The sequence below is a fragment of the Pseudophryne corroboree genome, unplaced genomic scaffold (genome assembly GCF_028390025.1).
Source record: "Pseudophryne corroboree isolate aPseCor3 unplaced genomic scaffold, aPseCor3.hap2 scaffold_1334, whole genome shotgun sequence".
In the NCBI taxonomy this organism is placed as follows: domain Eukaryota; kingdom Metazoa; phylum Chordata; class Amphibia; order Anura; family Myobatrachidae; genus Pseudophryne; species Pseudophryne corroboree.
In genome coordinates, this window is record NW_026967960.1 from 12,357 (window position 1) to 36,758 (window position 24,402).

General features: G+C 46.0%; 1 protein-coding gene across 2 annotated transcripts; it reads left to right on the forward strand.

The window, feature by feature from the left end:
• The first annotated feature begins 285 nt into the window (after positions 1-285).
• On the forward strand, positions 286-24,108 carry LOC134994878 (zinc finger protein 250-like). Of its 2 annotated transcripts, none has more exons than XM_063951019.1 (4): positions 286-400; positions 480-577; positions 676-1,894; positions 22,485-24,108. In XM_063951019.1, the coding sequence occupies exons 1-4, from the start codon at positions 328-330 to the stop codon at positions 23,477-23,479; spliced, it is 2,385 nt and encodes a 794-aa protein (XP_063807089.1). In that variant the 5' UTR covers positions 286-327; the 3' UTR covers positions 23,480-24,108. The 2 variants fall into 2 exon arrangements, with proteins under 2 accessions (XP_063807089.1, XP_063807090.1); XM_063951020.1 differs by having other exon boundaries at positions 286-361.
• Positions 24,109-24,402: the final 294 nt, after the last annotated feature.

Below are 24,402 nucleotides of genomic sequence, written 5' to 3' on the forward strand. Positions count from 1 at the left end.
GATGTGTCTGGGTGATGACTGGAGAGGTGACTGCTGGGAATGGGACATTATACAGTAACACCGGGGGATGTGTCTGGGTGATGACTGGAGAGGTGACTGCTGGGAATGGGGCATTATACAGTAACACCGGGGGATGTGTCTGGGTGATGACTGGAGAGGTGACTGCTGGGAATGGGGCATTATACAGTAACACCAGGGGATGTGTCTGGGTGATGACTGTATCACAGTGTGTGTCAGGTTTCTATAAGGTGTCAGGATGTCACTGTCTATGTCTCCATGCAGGAGGTGGAGTGTATAGAGGAACACAGGGGTCTGTACAAGGACTTGATGATGGAGAATCACCGGCCCCACACATCACTGGGTAAGGGGAGACTGTCATGTATTGTACAGGGGAGAGCAGGTATGGGGGCCCCTATATACACACATCATCTGATAATCACATATATACACTGTACTCAGTCACTGTGTGTCTCCTACAGAAGGACCCAGTAACAGAGATACCCCAGAGAGATGTCCCCGTCCTCTGTATTCCCAGGACTGTACAGAGGAGAATCACAGGATCCCACAGGAGGATCAGGTAGGTGGGCTATAGGGTCTCCCCAATAAACCAAAGTGACTGTCACTGTATGTTGTGTAGAGGAGCTGTGTGTCATTATATTTGTATTGTTTACATAGGGTGAAGCCCAATTAAATAATATTAAAATCAAAGATACAGAGGGAGAAGAAGAGACATATGTGACTGATACAAAGGCAGAAGATACAGAGGGAGAAGAAGAGACGTATGTGACTGATATAAAGGCAGAAGATATAGATGGAGAAGAAGAGACGTATGTGACTGATATAAAGGCAGAAGATATAGAGGGAGAAGAAAAGACGTATGTGACTGATATAACGGCAGAAGATATAGATGGAGAAGAAGAGACGTATGTGACTGATATAAAGGCAGAAGATATAGAGGGAGAAGAAGAGACGTATGTGACTGATATAAAGGCAGAAGATACAGAGGGAGAAGAAGAGACGTATGTGACTGATATAAAGGCAGAAGATATAGGGGGAGAAGAAGAGACGTATGTGACTGATATAAAGGCAGAAGATATAGGGGGAGAAGAAGAGACGTATGTGACTGATATAAAGGCAGAAGATACAGAAGGAGAAGAAGAGACGTATGTGACTGATATAAAGGCAGAAGATATAGAGGGAGAAGAAGAGATGTATGTGACTGATATAAAGGCAGAAGATATAGAGGGAGAAGAAGAGACGTATGTGACTGATATGAAGGCAGAAGATACAGAGGGAGAAGAAGAGACGTATGTGACTGATAAAAAGGCAGAAGATATAGATGGAGAAGAGGAGACGTATGTGACTGATATAAAAGCAGAAGATACAGAGGGAGAAGAAGAGACGTATGTGACTGATATAAAGGCAGAAGATATAGAGGGAGAAGAAGAGACGTATGTGACTGATATAAAGGCAGAAGATATAGAGGGAGAAGAAGAGACGTATGTGACTGATATAAAGGCAGAAGATATAGAGGGAGAAGAAGAGACATATGTGACTGATATAAAGGCAGAAGCTATAGAGGGAGAAGAAGAGACGTATGTGACTGATATGAAGGCAGAAGATATTGCGGGAGAAGAAGAAACGTATGTGACTGATATGAAGGCAGAAGATACAGAGCGAGAAGAAGAGACGTATGTGACCGATATAAAGACAGAAGATATAGAGGGAGAAGAAGAGACGTATGTGACTGATATAAAGGCAGAAGATACAGAGGGAGAAGAAGAGACGTATGTGACTGATATAGAGACAGAAGATACTAAGGAAGAAGAAGAGACGTATCTGAAGGGTGATCAGCAGTGTAAGGAGGAGGAGATCCCTACAGATATCAGCACAGGTGAGTAATAAACACTTATTACAGGAAAGTGTCACATATTCTCCTTCCTTCTGACCAGTCTCTTCTCCACACTCTCTATATATATTGTACATCAGGAGCCATCAGCCCCTATTATACTCCAGCTCTCCGCCTCACATCATGTCACTGTGTGTTACCAGCCCAGAGATCTGACCAGTCTCCTCCCCACACTCTCTGGTGTATCTCATACATCAGGGGCCAGCAGCCCCTATTATACTCCTGCTCTCACCCTCACATCGTGTCACTGTGTGTTACCAGCCCAGAGATCTGACCAGTCTCCTCCCCACACTCTCTGGGGTGTATTGTACATCAGTAGCCATCAGCCCCTATTATACTCCAGCTCTCCGCCTCACATCATGTCTGTGTGTTACCAGCCCAGAGATCTGACCAGTCTCCTCCCCACACTCTCTGGTGTATCTCATACATCAGGAGCCATCAGCCCCTATTATACTCCTGCTCTCCTCCTCACATCATGTCACTGTGTTACCAGCCCAGAGATCTGAACAGTCTCCTCCCCACACTCTTTGGTGTATCTCATACATCAGGAGCCTTCAACCCCTATTATACTCCTACTCTCCCCTTCACATAATCTCACTGTGTGTTACCAGCCCAGAGTTCTGACCAGTCTCCTCCCCACACTCTCTGGCATATCTCATACATCAGGAGCCATCAGCCCATATTAATCCCATAGTCTTCTTATCATGTCACTGAGGTCAGGTAGGATTTGTTTTCTGTAACTAACATGGTGTTGAGTCTCGGCAATAAGAAGGCAAGCTGAGAACTGAGCTCTCTGCCCTAGAACGCCAGTCTCCTTTTTTGAGTAGGCCGTGAAATTGTTCTTCAGCACACGGATGACTAATGCATTATAGGAGGTCACTGTATTCAGTGGACCATGCTGTAATTAAGAAATGGAACCTCTTAATAGTTCTTATTTTCTAAAGCAGAGTAATAGGAAGTGTATGTGACAGGATGGTCTTCATTCCTTAATATAGGTACTCCATTCCTAGTATGTCTGCAAGTAGAGACCTCATAGATAGAAAAGTTCATACTTCATGAGCAAACAGATTGATTATGGGGAGTGATATTCTGTACAGATGTCCTGGAGAAGGTATCCAGACAATCTCTGTTATACAGAGTGGAGATCATGTAGAGAGGGATAGACACCTTGATAGAAGAATGGTCTGGTTACGCCCCTTGGCTAGAGGATCGGTCCAGTTACGTCCCTTGGCTAGAGGATCGGTCTAATTTTGCCCCTTGGCTAGAGGATCGGTCCGGTTTTGCCCCTGGCAGGAAGAACGGTCCGGTTTTGCCCCTGGCTAGAGGAATGATCCGGTCAGGCCCCTGGGCAGCAGGTGATCACTAAAAAAGCCTAGTTAATCTCCCATTTATAGCGGATCTTTCGTCTGGAGAAAAATTAAATGATACTAAAATTCTCTGGTGAAAATGTCTGTGTATCTTCATTCTCTATAACGTCTGCAATTTAAAGACCTAAGAAACTGTAGGTTAGTATGACAGTACAACAGGAGATTACGTAGAAAGCCCTTTCGAAACAAGTGTGTCGATCCATCAGTGCATTCGGTTGTTGGGGAAAATGGTGGCGGCCTACAAGGCCATACAGTTTGGCAGGTTCCATGCCAGAGTTTTCCAGTAGGACCTGTTGGACAAATGGTCGGGTTCCCACCTACACATGCACCGAAAGATAATCCTGTCGTCAAAAGCTAGGATTTCACTCCTGTGGTGATTACACAGTTCTCACCTACTGGAGGTACGCAGATTCGGGATTCAGGACTGGCTCCTGGTGACCACGGATCCAAGTCTCCGAGGCGTGGGAACTGTCACTCAGGGAGAAAGCTTCCAAGGGAAATGGTCTAGTCAGGAAGCCTGCCTTCACATAAACGTGCTGGAATTGAGAGCCATTTACAACGGCTTTCAACAAGCGGTACATCTTCAAGATCATCCCATGCAGATCCAGTCGGACAATGTAACAGCAGTCGCGTACATAAACAGGCAGAGTGTAACGAAAAGCAGAGCGGCAATGGCAGAGGTGACGAAGATCCTCCTCTGGGCAGAAAGACATCTAAAGGCTCTGTCAGCAATTTTCATTCCAGGAGTAGACAACTGGGAAGCAGACTTCCTCAGCAGACATGATCTCCATCCAGGAGAGTGGGGCCTCCACCAAGAAGTCTTCGCAGAGGTGACAAGTCTTTGGGGAGTTCCTCAAGTAGACATGATGGCATCTCGTCTCAACAAGAAGCTTCAGAGATATTGTTCCAGGTCGAGAGAACCTCAAGCATTAGCGGTGGATGCGCTAGTGGCCCAGTGGGTTTTCCGGTCAGTGTATGTCTTCCCTCCACTTCCGCTGATCCCAAAAGGGCTCAGGATCATTAGAAGAACAGGAGTTCGAGCAATCTTCATTGCCGCAGACTGGCCAAGGAGGGCTTGGTGCCCAGATCTTCAGGAGTAGCTCATAGAAGATCCTCTTCCTCTTCGCGAGGACCTGTTACAGCAGGGGCCGTGCGTGTATCAAGACTTACCGCGGCTACGTTTGACGGCATGGCTGTTGAGCGGCGAATCCTAGCCCGAAAGGGTATTCCCAAGGAAGTCATCCCCACTCTTATTCAGGCCAGGAAAGGAGTAACGTTGAAACATTACCACCGTATTTGGAGAAAATATGTATCTTGGTGTGAATCCAAGAAGGCTCCTATGGAAGAGTTTCAGTTGGGACGTTTTCTCCATTTTCTGCAGGTTGGTGTGGAGGCGGGCCTCCGAATACGATCAATCAAGGTCCAGATTTCGGCCTTGTCAGTGTTCTTCCAAAAACAATTGGCCTCTCTTCGAGAGGTTCAGACCTTCGTGAAATGGGTTCTGCACATCCAGCCTCCATTTGTGCCTCCAGTGGCACCATGGGACCTTAATGTGGTGTTGCAGTTCCTTCAATCGGATTGGTTTGAGCCTCTACAAGAGATAGAGTAGAAGTTTCTCATTTGGAAAGTGGTGATGCTTTTGGCATTGGCATCTCACAAGAGCCCTTACCTGATCTTCCATGAAGATAGGGCAGAGTTGAGAACTCGTCAACATTTTCTTCCAGAGGTGGTTTCATCTTTCCACATAAACCAACCTATTGTGGTGCCAGTAATTCCTGACACATTCACTGAGTCAAAGTATCTAGATGTGGTTAGGGCTTTGAAGATTTATGTTGCTAGAACAGCTAGAATACGGAAAACAGAGTCTTTGTCCTGTATGCTCCCAACAAAATTGGGTGTCCTGCTTCCAAGCAGACTATTGCACGCTGGATCAGAGGTACGATTCAGCAAGCTGGATTGCTGTTACCGAAGTCAGTGAAGGCCCATTCTACTAGGAAGGTGGTCTCCTCCTGGGGGGCTGCCCGGGGGGTCTCGGCATTGCAACTTTGTCGAGCAGCTACTTGGTCAGGGTCAAACACATTTGCTAAATTCTACAAGTTTGACACCTTGGCCGATGAAGACCTCAAGTTCGGTCAATCGGTGCTGCAGGGTCATCCGCACTCTCCCGCCCATACTGGAGCTTTGGTATAAACCCCATGGTCATGAAGTGGACCCCAGCATCCTCTAGGATTTATGAGAAAACAGGATTTCAGCTGCGGGGTACACTGGGCTCCACAAGGATTGGACAATGGGGTGTAGAGTAGGCTCTTGATCCGAGGCACCAACAGGCTCAAAGCTTTGACTGTTCCCAGAATGCACAGCACCGCCTCCTATATCACCGCGCCTCCCTGCACAGGAGCTCAGTTTTGTAAGTTGGTGCTGCAGTAACAGGCACTTAACAGAGGGGCTGCTCCAAGCAGCCCTGAGAAAAGGTTTTTATGAAGTAAAAAGTGAAGACTTCAAGGGCAGCAGCGGTGGTAAATGTCTTGTGACATTCACTGCTGCAGCTCCAGCTCTCCCCAGCGGCGCTGTACACTCCCGAGCCCTGGTTGCCTGGTACCTACAGCGGAGGCTCCGGTTTTCTTCACGTTAGACACACACGGCTGGGGCTCTCCAGGATCGCGTGGCCGCGCTTCGGGAGGTGGTAAGTGGGTCCCGCTTGCGGGACCCTGTCTTTATCGCGATCCGGCGCGGTCAGTGGGAGGCGGGCCGTGCACGCTGGCGGTGGACACTTTGGCAGTACAGGCGATCCCACTAGATCACCAGGGCATGGGCGCAGGTCAGGTTTTCTCTCTAAACCGGTTTTTATATCGCCCACAGTACCCGGTGGTTTTGCCAGCAGAGGGGATAAGGCTTAGACCTGAAGGCCCTCCCCCAGCCCTAGGTCGCCATTTCCAGCAAGTGTTCCCACCCTGGAGCTGCATCTCTGTCTTTTCCTCACTCCCTATCAGTGTCTGCGGCGCCATTATCCCTCAGCTCACTGTTCCTGGGACTGCTTGGGCAAATCCTCCTATGTAAAGCCGCCTGGTTGTCAGCGCTGTGACTTTACATGACACTTAAGTATTCTACCTGCCTTTTTAGACCATGATAGTTAAGAAAGAGAGTGCATTTAGTCAGGGTTTTATAGTACAATTACCCTGTGATATACATCCATTTCTTACTGTGTAGTGTTATATCTATTGACTATTTAGCAATATAAACTAGTCCAGTGCAGTATTATTGTCAGTAATAACCTCTGCATTGTACAAACTGTGACTTTCTCTGGCTGGGTCCACAGGATTATCCACAGGATAATATTGGGATATGGTTGAGGGACAGCGGGAATGGCACCAACGCGGTCACAATCTTTCTGGCCTCCCAGGATGCATCGGGGCCTTCACCATATAGTCCCACCCACTGTCTCAGTCAGATCAGTTTTTTGCTTGGTGCGGCAGGAAGCCTCATGGTCACAGAGCTGCTGTGAGAATAGCCTCAAGCTTTTATTATTTAATTTTTATAAACTTACTTGTTAATAGCGTCTTAAACGCATGCTAGAAAGAGTCGCTCCAACAACTCCTCACCGGGTCGCAACAACGCTTACCTTCGGGTATTAGTGCTGTCTCGACGGGCGTCTGTGTCGGATGTTCCAGCAGGTCCAGCAGACGTAACCAGGCTGTGGCCGGAGCATGGGGAGACGGCGAGTCTATGGACTTCCTCTTACTAGAGGGGTCAGGACACAGCTACGCTGAATTTGGTGGAGACTACAAACAGTGTGTTGATGCGCCGAACATCTTGAGTGCGACAGCGCTACGCTCTAGGGATCATAGGCGCCAGGCCTATGTAGAGGCCACGATCCTTACAGTTTAAGTCAACAGGGGGATTCAGACGCTCTCCTGGCCGCCCCTCCTCCGAGTTCATGACCAGTTTCCGCACGTCTCTCGTTTCATGAACTGAATGACCTCACTTCCGGCTCAGACGCTACCACGAGGGTACTCGGTCGCAACTTAGACGCTGCGGTTGTGTACACTAGAGATCCCGCCTAGACAGAGTCGCAGGCCTTAGCGTCTGCATACACGTGGAAGTCACTGAGCGTCCGTGTCCGCAGGAGCGACTGTGTCAGTTATCAGTTATATAAGAGCGGTAGTGTACATCAGTAGCGTCTGAATCCACTCAGCGTCTTGCGAGCGCATTTGCTTGGATACGGAAGTGTGGTGAGTCTCCCTGTATCCCGCTCTCTGAAGGCAGGGTATACAGTACTAAAAATTCCTTCTACTTCTTAGTATGCATTGTTAAGTTTTAGCACCTATTGCATATGAGACCTGTATATTACTGTGTTTTCTGCATGTTATGTTGGAAAAGAACCAGTTAAAAACAGAAGTACAATTTTCCTACTTATGTATAAGTTGTTATGGAGGTTGTATTCTCATATGGCAATGTCTAATGCTTTAACATGTGACTGACTGCTAGTATGCGTGCTGACTTTTCTGTGTCATGTCAGTCCTGTTCTGACCCTCTGTAGTCATAACATAACATAATATATTATTACCATGTCTGTGAGCGGCAAAAGTGATGAGGAGAATTTATCAAGCACTCCTACTTCCCTAACATCCTTATCTTGTAAGACAGGGGTAATTTATGTGGATCAATTAGTCACTTATGAGGGCTTGTGTGCGAACTGTTTTGCTTTTCAGCAAAGTAAAAAACAGGAGTTGGTTCAACCACCAACAGAGCCACCTTGGAATATGGTCGCAAAGACTCTGTCTTCAATAGCGGACAGGTTAGCTCCGGTAGCACCACCTCAAGGGTTAGATTACACTATGAACCCATACATGCAGCTCCCTTCCTACGGCTTGGTTCCAGTAGCCTCTATAAGCAACCATGGGGCAGGTAAGACTAAGACTGATACGTCTATGTGGCAGACTACATAAGATGATACAACAGATGATGATACAGTATATTCAAATACTCCGTATGATGATCAGTCGCAGAGTTTTAGTTCAGAGGATGTAGCTGAACTTACTGATGCTGTGAAGGCTGTTCTCTCTTTGGAAGAGCCAGCTAAAACAGTGTTAAAATCTAAAGCACCTGTGTTTAAACGAACAAAATCAGTGAAAACTGAATTCCCAGCGTCAGACGAACTGACAGAAATGATGGATGAGTCTTGGGCGACGCCCAGTAAGAAATATAAGATTCCAAAAAGATGGAATTCTTATTATCCATTTCCAGCTGCGGATTGTTCGAAAAGAGAAGTTCCTCCAAAAGTAGATGCACATGTTCTGCGATTGTGCATAAATCTGCTTTACCACTGTCATCTACCTCGCTAAATGATGTCACAGACAGAAGGGTAGATAGTTTTTGGAAACATTTATTTTCTCTAGTAGGAGCAGTGGTAAGACCTGCTATGGCTTCGGCCTGGGTAGCAAAGGCAATGGGCGAATGGATAGAGGAACTAGAAATGACATCTCTTCTCCTACTTCGGAGCAAGAGTACCTTTTAAGCCGTTTGACACAATCTGCCCAATACTTAGAACAAGCAGCAATTGATATGGGTACAGTTGCTTCTAAAGCTTCAGCCTTGACAGTAGCCGCTCGCAGAACAGTTTGGCTACGTACCTGGAAAGCAGATGCGGAATCCAAGAAAGAATTGGAAGCATTGCCTTTCGTTGGTAATATATTGTTTGGGAAACCATTTTCTGATATCCTAAAATCAGAGGCTGAATCAAAGAAGGTCAGATTTCCGGCTATTTATAACCCTAAGTCCAAAGGTTTAAAGTTTTGCTCATTTCGTTGGCAAAGTAAAGCGAAAGCTAAAGAGGAGTCTAAGCAACCCCAGTTCAAAACCAGGGGTAGGAAGCAGTGGGCTAGCAAAAAGCCAGCTTCCAAGCCTGAACAGAAACCATCAGCCTGAAGAGACAGGCCTCCGCCTAGAGGATTCCATGGTTGGGGGCCGACTCCTTCATTTTGCACACATATGGCAACAGTCAACAACAGATGCTTGGGTGCAGAAGGTGGTATCTCAGGGGAATGGGTTCCCATTCAGGAGGCAGCCTCCTCAAAGATTTTTTTGCACCAGCCCGTCTCGTATAGAGTCGAAGGCCAATGCCCTGCAAGAAGCAGTCCAAAAATTACTGCAGTCTGGTGTGATTGTCCCAGTACCTCCATCACAAAGGGGACAGGGGTTTTACTCCAATCTATTTCTGATCCAGAAGCCAAGTGGGTCATATCGACCAATTCTCAATCTAAAAATGTTAAACAAATACATTTGGATCCCGAAGTTCCACATGGAGACGTTGCGCTCCATAATGTTGGCCATGGAACCGGGAGATTACATGGTATCTCTGGGTGTACGGGATGCTTACCTACATGTGCCTATAGCACTGTCTCATCAGTGTTACCTCAGGTTTGCCATCCTCCAGGAACATTTTCAGTTCCAAGCTCTGCCCTTCAGGCTAGCAACAGCACCCAGGGTGTTTACCAAGATCATGGTGGTTATGGCAGCTTGTCTGCGCAAACAGGGGATAAGAATATTCCCATACCTCAACGACCTGTTAATCTTAGCACATTTGCAAAATTTACTTTTGAGCCATCTTCAACAGACAATAGTTTGTCTACAGAGACTTGGGTGGCTCATAAATTGGGAAAAGTAGTCTCTGAATCCATTACAGCGGATGGTTCATTTGGGGGCCATATTGGATTCAGACCTACAGAGAGTTTTCTTACCAGAGAAAAAGATGGTCAAGGTGCAGGTCATGACTCAGGAAGCGTTGCACACCCAGACAATATCAGTCCATGCATCAATGCGACTGTTGGGTCTGATGGTATCAACCTTCGACATGGTGAAATATGTGCAATTCCACTCCAGACCATTACAGCACCTTATTCTGACCAAATGGAACGGAAATCATCAGACGATAAAAAAGCAGATGATAAAGTTTCCAGTAAATGTAAAAAGGTCTCTAGCGTGGTGGCTACAGACAGACCATTTAAACAAGGGGAGACCCTTTTGGATAAAAGAGTGGCAAGTCCTGACAACAGATGCCAGACAATGCGACAGCAGTTGCGTACCTCAATCATCAAGGAGGAACTCACAGCAAAAGATTGATGGAGGAAGTAACTCCCATTCTAAGATGAGCAGAACTCAATCTCCCAGCATTGTCAGCGGTGTTTTGTCCCAGGTGTTCTGAACTGGGAAGCGGATTTTCTCAGTCGACACATCATTCAGGAAACCGAATGGGCATTACACCCAGAAGTGTTTCAGACAATAGCGAACAGATGGAGTCTACCAGAGATAGACCTCATGGCGTCTCGTCTAAACAACAAAGTTCTGAAGTACGGATCAAGAACCAAGGATCCCGGAGCGGTCCTTGTAGATGCACTGTCAGTAGAATGGAAATTTAATCTGGCATATCTGTTCCCTCCAATATCTCTGTTACCCAGAGTAGTGAGAAAAATAAAGCAAGCAAAGGGAGCAATAATTCTAATAGCTCCAGCTTGGCTAAGAAGTAATTGGTACACAGATCTACTGAGAATGTCCGTGGAAGCACCAATACTGCTCCCTCAACGTCCAGATCTGCTAATGCAGGGTCCTTGTTGTCACAGTCATCTGGATCGTCTATCTTTGACGGCGTGGCTGTTGAAACCTCTATCCTAAAAGCTAGAGGATTTTTTAAACAAGTAATCCAAACTATGCTCCGAGCAAGAAAGCCTTCTTCAGCTCGTGTATATTAGAATATGGCAAGCCTATATTCATTGGTGTACTGAAAAAAGTTTGAATCCGAGATCTTTTAAAGTATCCAGGATTTTGGATTTCCTTCAAGCAGGATTGGAAAAAGGTTTGAAAGTAGCTTCCTTGAGAGTTCAAGTATCAGCATTAACTGTATGGTTTCAGCGAAAGATTGATGATTTACAGGATGTACATACTTTCTTTCAGGGAGTGGTACATATTCAACCTTCATTTGTTCCTCCTGCAGCTCCCTGGGATTTGAATTTAGTTCTTGAATTCCTCCAGGGACCTCCGTTTGAACCACTTAAGAGAGCAGATCTTAAATGGTTAACAGCTAAAGTACTTTTTCTACTGGCAATGGCGTCAGCCAGAAGAGAGTCAGATTTAGAAGCATTATCATGTAAGTCTCCTTTCCTAAGTTTTTTTACAGACAGAGCAGTTCTTAGAACTAGATCTGGTTATCTTCCGAAGGTGGTGTCAAAGTTTCACCTTAATAAAGAGATTGTAGTCCCAGCTTTTCAGGTATCGGGACTTTCTGCGGGAGAAGCGTCGCTGGATGTAGTCCGAGCTTTAAGAATCTACATAGATCGTACTAGTGCCATCAGAAAAACAGATTCTCTCTTCATCCTCTACGGATTTCATAGAAGAGGATGGCCTGCTAGTAAACCGTAGTGATGAGCGGGTTCGGTTTTACTCGGTTTTACTCGGTTCTTAAAACGGCATCTTATTGGCTATCCAAAACACGTGACATCGGTGAGCCAATAAGATGCCGTTTTGAGAACCGAGTAAAACCGAACCCGCTCATCACTAGTAAACAGACGCTCGCAAGATGGGTCCGAATGGTAATATCAGAAGCTTATTCTCATGCAGATCTCCCTACTCCGGCTAATGTCTCTGCTCACTCTACACGTAAGGTAGGTCCTTCATGGGCAGCACAACAGGGTGCTTCAGCAGAACAGATTTGTAAGGCAGCCACATGGTCTTCCATAAACACATTCATCAGACATTATGCCTTGGATACTTTTGACTCTCATGATGCAGACTTCGGGCGAAAGGTCCTCCTGTGTAATCAGGAGTGTCCCAACCACTAAAACTGGCTTTGGGAATCCCAATGTTATCCTGTGGATAACCTGTGGACCCAGCCTGAGAAATAGACATTATGGTAAGAACTTACCGTGGATAACGTAATTTCTTTTATATAAACAGGTATCCACAGGGATCCCACCCTGACGCACCTGATTTGAGGATCTTAACAATCATTAAACCTCTTCCCTCTTGTATGGAAGGGTGTGCATGTGTGTTCTTATCGCCTAAATAGGTTTCTACCTGATGCTCCTGCCTAATCGCTGTGGAAAGAACTGATTTGACTGAGTGAGTGGGCGGGATTATACGGTGAAGCCCCGATGCATCCTGGGAGGCCAGAAAGCTTGTGACTGTTTGGTGCCATTTCCGCTGTCGCTCCGGCATATCCCAATGTTATCCTGTGGATACCTGTGGACATAAGAGAAATTACGTTATCAACGGTAAGTTCTTACCATAACGTCTATTTCTCATACGTCCTAGAGGATGCTGGGGTCATCATAGAAACATGGGGTTATACCAAAGCTCTAGAACGGGCGGGAGAGTGCGGATGACTCTGCAGCACCGATTGAACAACTGAAGGTCTTCATCGGCCAAGGTGTCAAACTTGTAGAACTTTGCAAATGTGTTTGACTCAGACTAAATAGCTGCTCGGCAAAGTTGCAAAGCCGAGGCCCCCCCGGGCAGCCACCCAGGACGAGCCCATCTTTCTAGTAGAATGGGCTTTCACCGATTCCGGTAACGGCAATCCAGCCGTGGAATGAGCATGCTGAATCGTGTTACAGATCCAGCGTGCAATGGTCTGCTTGGAAGCAGGACACCCAACCTTGTTGGGAGCATACAGGACAAACAGAGCCTCTGTTTTCCTAATCTGAGCCGTTCTGGCGAAATAAATCTTCAAAGCTCTGACCACATCCAGAGATTTTGACTCAGCGAAAGGCGTCCGTAGCCACAAGCACCACAATAGGTTAGTTCATGTGGAAAGAGGAAACCACTTTCGGTAGAAATTGTTGACGTGTCCTCAATTCAGCTCTATTTTTATGGAAGATCATATAAGGGCCCTTGTGAGACAAGGCCGCTAACTCAGACACCCGCCTTGCAGATGCCAAGGCCAACAGGATGACCACTTTCCAAGTGAGGAATTTCAACTCCACCTTCCGTAAAGGTTCAAATCAATGTGATTGAAGGACCTGCAACACCACATTAAGATCCCATGGTGCCACTGGAGGCACAAATGGAGGTTGGATGTGCAACATTCCTTTTACGAAAGTCTGAACTTCTGGAAGGGAGGCCAATTGTTTCTGAAATAAAACCGATAAGGCCGAAATCTGTTCCTTAATTGAGCCCTATTTTAGGCCCGCATTCACACCTGCTTGTAGAAAATGGGGAAAATGTCCTAGTCGAAACTCTTCCGTAGGAGCCCCCTTGGATTCACACCAAGAAACATATTTTCTCCAAATACGGTGGTAATGTTTAGACGTTACCTTTTCTGGCCTGAATAAGTGTGGGAATGACTTCACTGGGAATACCCTTACGGGCTAGGATTTTGCGCTCAACCGCCATGCCGTCAAACGTAGCCGCGGTAAGTCCTGATACACGCACGGCCCCTGTTGTAACAGGCCCTTAACTCCAGAATATTTATGTGGAAACAAGTTTCCTGACTTGACCATCTTCCTTGGAAGTTTTCTCCCATTGTGACTGCCCCCTAGCCTCGGAGGCTTGCAACCGTGGTCACTAGGATTCAGTCCTGTATCCCGAACCTGCGCCCCTCTAGGAGGTTAGAGCTGTGCAGCCACCACAGGAGTGATATCCTGGTCTTGGAAGACAGGATTATCCTCCGGTGTAGGTGGGACCTGGACCACTTGTCCAACAGGTCCCACTGGAACACTCTGCATGGAACCTGCCAAACTGAATGGCCTTTTAGGCCGCAACCATCTTCCCCAGCAACCGAATGCATTAATGGATTGACATTCTTGCTGGTTTCAGAATTAGTTTGACCAGACTCTGAAGTTCCAGAGCCTTGTCCACTGGAAGAAATACTCTCTGTAGTTCTGTGTCCAATATTCCCAAAAACGACAACTGCGTCATCGGCATCAACTGTGATTTTGGCAAATTTAGGAGCCAACCATGTTGCTGAAGAACTGTCAGGGAGAGTGCAACGTTTTGCACCAACTGGTCCCTGGATCTCGCCTTTATCAGGAGATCGTCTAAGTATGGGGTAATCGTGACTCCTTGCTTGCGAAGGAGAACCATCATCACCGCCATCACTTTCGTGAAAATCCTCGGAGCCGTGGACAGACCAAACGGCAACGTCTGAAATTGGTAATGACAATCCTGTATTGCAAACCTCAGGTAAGCCTGATGCGGAGGATAAATGGGAACATGTAAGTAGGCATGTTTTATGTCCACCGACACCATAAAATCCCCTTCCTCCAGACTGGAGATCACTGCTCGGAGAGACTCCATCTTCAATTTGAATTTCTTTAGGTAGAAATTTAGGGATTTCAGGTTTAGGATTGGTCTGACCAAACCGTCCGGCTTCGGGACCACAAACAGGCTCGAATAAAAGCCTTCTCCCTGTTGTGACAGGGGAACCCTGACGATAACTTGATTTTGACACAACTTTTGTATTGCGTCGCAAACTACCTCCCTGTCCGGAAGAGAAGCTGGTAAGGCCGATTTGAAAAAACGGCGAGGGGGAACGTCTTGAAACTCCAGCTTCTACCCTTGGGATACTATTTGTAAAACCCATGGGTCTAGGTCTGAACGAACCCAAAACTGACTGAAGAGTTTGAGACGTGCCCCCACCGGTGCGGACTCCCGCATATGAGCCCCAACGTCATGCGGTTGAATTAGCAGAAGCCTGGGAGGACTTCTGCTCCTGGGAGCCTGACAAGGCTGGTGATCATTTACCTCTTCCCCTTCCTCTAGTAGCAAGGAAGGAAGAACCTCGGCCCTTCCTGTATTTATTGGGCCGAAAGGACTGCATCTGATAGTGATGCTTTTTCTTTTGTTGTGGAGGAACATAAGGTAAAAAGCATGACTTACCCGCGGTAAATTATCAAGGCCGTCACCAAATAAAGCCATACCTTTATATGGTAGAGATTCCATACTTTTCTTGGAATCGGCATCAGCATTCCATTGGTGTATCCACAACACTCGTCTAGCTAAGACTGCCGTGGCATTGGCCTTAGATCCCAAAAGACCAATATCTCTCGCAGCTTCCTTAAGGTAGGCTGCAGAGTCCTTGATATAACCCAGCATCATGAGTATCTACATCAGAAGACAAGTTGTCTGCCCACTTTTCGATAGCACTACTTACCCACGCAGACGCAATGACAGGTCTGAGTAGCGTACCTGTGGTCGCATAAATGGACTTTAACGTAGTTTCTTGTTTACGAACCGCAGGATCCTTAAGGGCCGCCGTGGCAGGTGACGGAAGAGCCACCTTTTTAGACAAATGTGACAGGGCCTTGTCCACGGTGGGGGGTGACTCCCACTTTTCCCTATCCGCCGAGGGAAACGGATAAGCTACCGTAATTCTTTTTGGAATCTCAAACTTTTTGTCAGGAGCTTCACAGAGGTTTTCAAATAGCGTGTTCAGTTCATGAGAGGGAGGAAACGTTACATCAGGTTTCCTTTCCTTATACATACAGACCCTTTTATCAGAGACAGCCGGTCCTCAGTGATATGTAATACCCCTTTAACAGCCACAATTATGTACTGAATGCTTTATGCCAATTTTGGGTCTAATCTGGAATCGCTATAGTCGACACTGGAATCAGTGTCTGTGTCGATATCAGTGTCTGCCAATTGGGCCAGTGTACGTTTCTGTGACCCTGAGGGGACCTGACTTTGCAGTAACATATCTTCTGCAGATTTCTTCCATGCCTGTGTCTGAGACTCAGACTTATCTAGCCTCTTGCTAATAAGAGCCACATTAGCATTCAAGGTGTTCAACACATTTATCCAATCCGACATCGCCGGTGCCGACAGGGTCACCGCTGCAGCCGTTTGTGTCCCTAATACAGCCTCCTCCTGGGAAGAGCCTTCATCCTCAGACATGTCGACACACGTGCACCAAACACCCACAGACACACCGGGCATATAGGGGACAGACCCACAGTAAAGCCTGTCAGAGAGACACAGAGGGGATTTGCCAGTTCACACCCCAGCGTCCAATCAGCAGTTCTGAAGCGCCCAATAAACGCCAAATAAGCGCTTTTTATATAAAGTATATTGCTCCAAATTTAGCCAGTGACCCCCCCCCCCTGTTTTGCGCCCTGATACCTGTCAGTGTGAAGGAAGGACCAGCGTCTCTGCAGCCTGATGGAGAGAAAATGGCGCCGAGTGAGCTGTGAGGACGAAGCTTCGCCCCCTTAATGGGGCGCTTCAGTACCGCTTCTTGTATGATTATAATGGCGGGGGTTTTGGGACAGTACCTCTGCACTAATGTCCCCTCTTGCCAGATGTCCACTGAGGATTTATTAGATGCCCAGGACGCCCCCCCCCCCGCGCACCCTGCACCCTGTAGTGCTGCATGTATGTGGGAGCTTGGCGCGCAGCGTCCGCACGCTGCAGTACCTCAGATAAATGCCGTCACTGAAGTCTTCTTTTCTTCATCTACTCACCTGTCTTCTGACTTCTGGCTCTGAAAGGGGGTGACGGCGGGCTGCGGGTGTGAGCATCTAGGCATACCCAGCGATCAGCACCCTCAGGAGCTAATGGTGTCCTGTAGCCAGAAGCAGAGCCCTTGAGCTCACTGGAAGTGGGTGATACTCCTCTCCCCTAAGTCCCACGAAGCAGGGAGTCTGTTGCCAGCCTCCCTGAACATAAAAACCTAACATAAGTCTTGTCAGAGAAACTCTGTAGAGCTCCCTGCAGTGCGTCCAGTCTCACTGGGCACAATTATAAAACGAGTCTGGAGGAGGGGCATAGAGGGAGGAGCCAGTTCACACCCTTTCAAAGTCTTAAAGTTCCCATGTCTCCTGCGGATCCCGTCTATACCCCATGGTTCTATGATGACCCTAGCATCCTCTAGGACGTATGAGAAAATATATTTTCCATACCTCGTTGATCTTTTAATCCTGACACAGATGCAGGAGTTGCTCTTATGTAATCTGCGACAGACAATAACATGTCTGCAGAACCATGGGTGGCTCATAAATTGGGAAAAATTGTTTCTGGTTCCGTCACAACAGATGACTCATTTGGGGCTGGTACTGGATTCAGGTCTTCAGAGAGTAAGTTTAAATCTGAACAAGATATCCAAGGTTCACTCAAGGATTCAGGACTTGTTACACAGTGAAATGGTATCCATTCACGCAGCAATGCAGGTGATGGGTTTGATGGTATCAACGTTCGACATGGTGGAGTATTCACAATTCCACTCAAGGACTCTGCAGCTTCTGATTCTTGCCAAATGGCATGGGTTGCATCAGACAATAAAAACACAGACCCTGTCTCTTACAATAGAAGTAAGAAGGTCATTAGCCCGGTGGCTACAGACATCCCATCTGGACAAGGGTAGACCCCTTTGGATATCAGATTGGGAAATTCTGATGATAGATTCCAGTCTTCAGGGCTGGGGAGCAGTGTCAGTAATGTGTTTTCAGGGGCAATGGACCAGGGAAGAAAGTTGCCTGCCAATAAACATATTGGAACTTTGGGCCATATATATGGCACTGATTCAGGCAAAGGACATTTTTCGGAGAAAACTAGTCCAGATCTGCTCAGGCAATGCAACGGCAGTAGCGTACCTCAACCATCAGGGAGGAACTCGAAGTCGGAAAGCGATGGAGGAGGTAAGTCACATACTAAAGTGGGCAGAACTTCATCATCCAGCCTTGTCCACAGTGTTCGTACTGGGAGTCCTAAACTGGGAAGCGGACTTTCTCAGTCGACACGCCATTCAGGAAAATTAATGGTCTCTACACCCGGAGGTCTTCCAGACGCTAGTGGACAAGTGGGGGTTTCCAGAGATAGATCTCATTGCATCCCATCTGAACAACAAAGTTTTTGCTTATGGGGCAAGAACAAAGGATCCCAGAGCGAACTTTGTGGATGCCCTGTCGGTCCCATGGGACTTTCATCTGGTTTATGTGTTTCCTTCAATCACCCTATTACCCATGGTGGTGAGAAAGATAAAGCAAGGGAAAAGTGCTGTGATACTAATAGCTCCGGCTTGACCCAGAAGACATTGATACACAGATCTGCTGAGTATGTCGATGGGTGTTCCACTTCTGTTCCCTCAACATCCAGATCTACTGATGCAGGGTCCTTGTTATCACAGACATCTGGATCGACTGTCTTTGATGGCGTGGCTCTTGAAACATCTATCCTGAAGTCAAGAGGATTCTCACAACAGGTAATTCAGACTATGCTCAGAGCAAGGAAACCTTCCTCAGCTTGCATTTATCACCGAATATGGAAAACCTATATTCATTGGTGCAGTGAATTGAAAATGGACCCTAAGGCTTTCAGAGTTTCCAGGGTCTTCGCATTCCTTCAGGCTGTAATGGATAAAGGTTTGAAGGTGGCTTCCTTCAGAGTGCAAGTGTTGGCATTGACTGTATGGTTCCAAAAGAAAATTGCCAATTTACAGGATGTGCGTACTTTTTTCCAGGGAATGCTGCACATTCAACTTTTTTTGTTCCTCCTACAGTGCCTTGGGACTTAAGTCTAGTCCTGAAAGCCCTTCAAGTTGCCTTATTTGAACCACTTAATAAAGTGGATCTTAAATGGTTGACAGCTAAAGTTCTCTTTCTACTTGCTATTGCCTCAGCTAGAAGAGATTCAGATTTAGGGGCATTGTTATGTCGCTCTCCTTTTCTGATATTTCATCCAGATAGATAGGTTCTCAGAACTAAATCTGGATATCTTGCTAAGGTGGTGACTAAATTCCGCCTTAAGGAAGAAATTGTTGTACCAACTTTTCATGGGCCAGGTCTTTCTGTGGGAGATGCATCTTTGGACGTAGTCAGGGCTTTAAGGATCAACGTGGATCGTACCAGTGCCATCAGAAAGACAGATTTTCTCTTTGTTTTCTACGGATTTCACAAGAGAGGATGGCCTGCTGACAAGCAAACACTAGCGAGGTGGCTTAGAATGACGATTTCAGAAGCATATTCTCAAGCTGATCTCCCTAATCCAGCTAGTGTCTCTGCTCACTCTACTCGTAAGGTAGGTCCGTCGTGGGCAGCACAACGTGGTGCTTCAGCGGAACACATATGTAAGGCAGCCACACGGTCTTCCATTAACACATTCATTAGACATTATGCCTTTGATACCTTTGCCTCAGGATGCTGCATTTGGGCGAAGGATTCTCCTTTCCAGTCTGGAGCGTCCCCTTCACTAAATTGCTTTGGGAAATCCCATTGTTATCCTGTGGATAACTGTGGGCCCTGCCAGAGAAATATACGTTATGGTAAGTCCACAGGATCCATAGGGATCCCACCCTGGCTCACCTGATCTGAGGATCCTTTTACTCACTGGCCTCTTCCTTCTTGTACGGAAGCGTGTGCATGTGTGTTCTTATCGCCTGATTAAGGCTCTCTATGATGCTCCTGCCTTGAGCTTTGGAATACAACTGATTTGCCTGAGCAAGGAGGCGGGGATATATGGACGGGACCCGTTGCAAGCTGGGAGGCTGTCGCTTCATCATATCCCATTGTTATTTTGTGGATCCTGTGGACTTAGGAAGAATACTGATATCATCTAGGCACTCAGCTGTGGATGAGGAAGACAAATCAGCCTGTAGGATACGTTCTTTAATATGAAGAAAGCAGAGTGTCCCTCGGAGCTTGGATAGGGGCCTGTTTGGACTTTGGGAGCCTATGGATCTTATCAATAAGAAGGTCCGCAGCAGAAGCCTTCGGTGAAAGTTTCTGACAAGAGGACCGTGGCATAATCATAAAGCTCAGCATTTGTAACAGAATCTGGAACGCCCATTATTCTGATATTATTTCTCCGAGACCAGTCTTCTAAATCAATGACTTTATCACGAATAGAGACCGGGTCTTCCTGAAGGGTGTCATGAGCTAAGATCAGATCTTTGTGAGACACAACAATCTCTTTCATCTTAGTCTGTACGAGTGCCAATCTCCCTGATATCAGACCTCAAAGCTTAAACATGATGTAATGCAACACAAATAACACAGTAATGACCGATAAATTCCACTAGAGGTCAGCGTGATACAGACGTGAAGCTCTCGACACAGAGAGACACAAATGGCAAAATATATTCAGTGGATAAATCCACAAAATAACACACTGTGAGGTTGTAATCAGAGTGTAATGAGCTGTACTCAGACGATACTTGATACTGGGCTCTGCATGTAGACTGAGAGGAAGTAGATGATAGTGGTACCATATAAATAGAAGGTAGTTTCACCTCCAGGCAAATGCTTCAATTTAGTGTAGTGACCCCGGTCCAACCGTCAGGACACTTATTTAGCAGTTTATATCAATTTTACACATTATTGAAGGCAGAAGGCAAAGCATGCGATGGCCGGGTACCAGGATCCAAAATGGCAGCCACCTCACCTCCCAATATCACCGCAGGGCTCCGGTGACTGTGGGCAGACCCTTCTGTCCTCAGTAGTAACGGGAGCTGCGCACCTGTGTTAGCAGGAGAGTAAGTGCTCCCGCCTGAGCCAAAAGCGCCTCCAAGTCAGGTGGCCGGAGCGTGCAGGAAAGACTAGGCACACTTAGCCCCAGAATACAGCCCGTGGCTTCAGCGGCGTCACTAGGCTGCGGTAATTAACAGTGCGCGGAGCGAGCAGCTTTAGGGCAGTAGGAGTGGTGGAATTAATAGATTGGGTCTTGGTCTCAGCGGCGGCTGAGAGCTATCAGGTAGGGTAGATAAGAAGCCACTTAGTGAGGAGAGCTCCAGAAAGCACGTCTGGATGGACTCAGGCCACATCCCTCTTATTTATTGTTTTATATACTAACAGGGGTGACAGGTGTGGTACAGCCCTGCAAAGGCAGATCCAATCTCTTTCTCATCAGACTCTGCTGTCTTCCCTGCACTCTCACTCAGATGTTCACTGCTGCCAGTAGCACACGTATGAGAAGCAGAAGTATGGCGGCAGCTGTATAGATTCTGATATGTAATTCTCTGTATCATACTTACTGTGCACACCATCATCCTTATTACTATTGAGAGTATAGAGGTAAGACACTGATGATAGGGGTGTAACAGGGTATTATAACCTAGCAGATGATGATGATGATGATGATGATGATTGCAGTGTATTATATGGTGTATTGCATGTAAAATTCCTTGTTCCACACCTACTCTGCTATAGCAATATACCTTATATAAGGGTGAGTAACACTTGTACAGGCTTACCAGCGTATGAGCACACACATAAAGGAATGCTACCTTACCAATGCTTCCAGGAGTAACGTTAGGAGACATTTCTCTGATCCATCAGCTCATATGACTGATGTTATTGTTCATCTAGAATCTCCAATTCATACGATATGTTCCCCATCCATTGTTTTACATTGGTGCTGACATAGGACTTGGCGAGTGACTACATCTCCATTTATACTTCATGGTTAGTTACCAGTACAAGAGAGAGATATATCTAAGTCTTATTATAATATTACATTTGTTATTGTGAGTGTTCTCAGGAGGGTGGACACAATGATAGTCTGAGACACAATATTATAAAGCCTTCATTAAAAGTTATGTTTTATTATACACACACATTTACGAATTGTAATATTTGCAAATACTATAAATACTGTACTCATGATATTCGTCGGGAACCCGGTGGTGGAAACCTGCAAAAACACCTGGACCAAGCATCGCCCACTCATTCAAACCAACCTATGACCCCTCATGTACTGTAAATGACCTGCCCCTTGACCTATGGAAGAAGAGAGCTTACATTTCCTTTTGTATTGTATTATGGACACATTGTATAAAAGTACGGCCTCCTGGCCAGGCTCAGTCTATCTCTGAAGGTCATCTTGCTAAGACTGGCTGAGGACCGGATCCGGGAGTGCTGGCGAACAAACGTATGGACTGTTGTATCTTTTACTTGTATCTTTTTGAGTAAATATATTGTTGATGCATTGGACCACAACATAACATTTAACTACTGGTGTCGCATTCCATTCTTGGGGGTATATTTACTAAGATTCGTAATTGTCGGAATTTGGTGGGAGATTAAACACGAATGACGTCGGTAGTGTGAATTTGCAACTTTTAGTTTTTTTTAGTGGGATTTACTAAGCTGTCGTATTCTGCATTTTCGTTTTTTCCGATGTCCGATGTCAATTTAAGTGTCCCAGAGAGTCGTCTTCTCCTATTGTTTACAAGATTAATATTGTTACAGAAAATGTCACATTTCCATAATGTATTTTATTTCCAGCAGATGGACACACAAGCAGGAATATCTCAGAAGGACATCTAATGTTATCCCCGGATTGTGACATAAAAGATAATGACAGTATACAGGATTCTCCAGGAGATAACCCCATTACCCCAATGATACATCCAGCTCTATCAGCTGGTCCTTCTGATCCTGGGAAGTGTTCTCCTGATCACTCTGATATTGGTGCATCTGTTACAGCTCTGAGAGTAGATACAGTGATTCCCTGTTCTATAGATGCCAAATGTTTTACACAGAACACAAAGCGTATTAACCCACACACAGGTAAGGAAGGTGAGAGGCCACTGATATGTTCAGAGTGTGGGAAATCTTTTGCATGGAAATCACATCTTGTTAGACATCAGAGAAGTCACACAGGCGAGAGGCCATTTTCTTGCTCTGAGTGTGGGAAATGTTTTGCACACAAATCACAACTTGTTAGACATCAGCGAAGTCACACAGGTGAGAGGCCATTTCCATGTTCTGAGTGTGGGAAATGTTTTGTAAGTAAATCACATCTTATTAATCATGAGAGAAGTCACACAGGTGAGAGGCCATTTTCTTGCTCTGAGTGTGGGAAATGTTTTGCACTCAAATTAGATCTAGTTAGACATCAGAGAAGTCACACAGGTGAGAAGCCATTTTTTTGCTCTGAGTGTGGGAAATGTTTTGCACTCAAATCAGTTCTTGTTAGACATCAGAGAAGTCACACAGGTGAGAAGCCATTTTCTTGCTCGGAGTGTGGGAAATGTTTTGCACAGAAATCACATCTTATTAATCATGAGAGAAGTCACACAGGTGAGAAGCCATTTTCTTGCTCGGAGTGTGGGAAATGTTTTGCACAGAAATCACATCTTGTTATACATCAGAAAAGTCACACAGGTGAGAATCCATTTTCTTGCTCTGAGTGTGGGAAATGTTGTCTAACAAGATGTGATTTACTTACACATCACAGAAGTCACACAGGTGAGAAGCCATTTCCATACTCTGAGAAATAAATCATCTCTTGTTGCACACAATAGACATCACTCAGGTGAGGAACCATTTTAATCTTCTGGAGTATACTTATCATTGCCATGCGTTGTTCTTCAAGGTTCTTATCCTATCCTATGCTTTTTGCAATATACATGCTACCGGTGGGTGAAATAATCTTCACACCACGTACAGCAATATATGCTTTATGGCAGGCATGTCCAAACTGCGGCCCTCCAGCTGTTGAGAAACTACACATCCCAGCATGCCCTGACACAGCTTTAGCATTCTCTGACAGCAAAACTGTGTCTGGGCATGCTGGGATATGTAGTTTCACAACAGCTGGAGGGCCGCAGTTTGGATATGCCTGCTTTATGGGGTGCTAGGCTGTGTGCACATAGCATATGAGCAGCAACCACAATTTGGGACAGCACCTTTAAGCGTATTTTCTTCTAAAACACACTTACGGGACATATTATGAAAGATCTATTTCTGGAAATAGTTATCATGGTAACACATGCCAGGTGATTTTTAATGGTTGTTGAAATTAGGAAAAATGTTAGATGACATGTATACGTGAATTTTACATAGTGAAAGTAGTTTGTTAAAAAATAATAATATTTTGTCTTGAATAAAACCAGATGGTTATTTATTATACAGGCGTCTTCATTCATATATGCGCCATCTAGTATTATAGCGCCAGTAGTCATCTTTTCTTTCTGAAATAACCAGATGTCATGCCCTCATCTACCACTGCTATGCAGATGACCTGTTCTTTGCTCCGGGTACTGAGTACCCAGTACCAATCCTAAATGGTTGTCTAGCTGAGCTCCAGGTGTGGGTGATGCCAGTTGGCTATGACTCAGTCCTGGTGAAACAGGTCCATATGGTAGAAGTTCACCAACAAAGGGCAGGGCTACAGCTCAGCTTTACCTACCAACCAGACTTA

What these genes read in the sequence shown, in the direction of transcription:
- LOC134994878 (XM_063951019.1), top strand. Translation starts at nt 328, where the DNA reads ATGATGGAGAATCACCGGCCCCACACATCACTGGGTAAGGGGAGACTG. An exon ending in TATTGTACAGGGGAGAGCAG is followed by an intron (nt 401 to 479) that starts GTATGGGGGCCC and finishes TGTCTCCTACAG; the next exon opens with AAGGACCCAGTAACAGAGAT. An exon ending in CCCTACAGATATCAGCACAG is followed by an intron (nt 1,895 to 22,484) that starts GTGAGTAATAAA and finishes TATTTCCAGCAG; the next exon opens with ATGGACACACAAGCAGGAAT.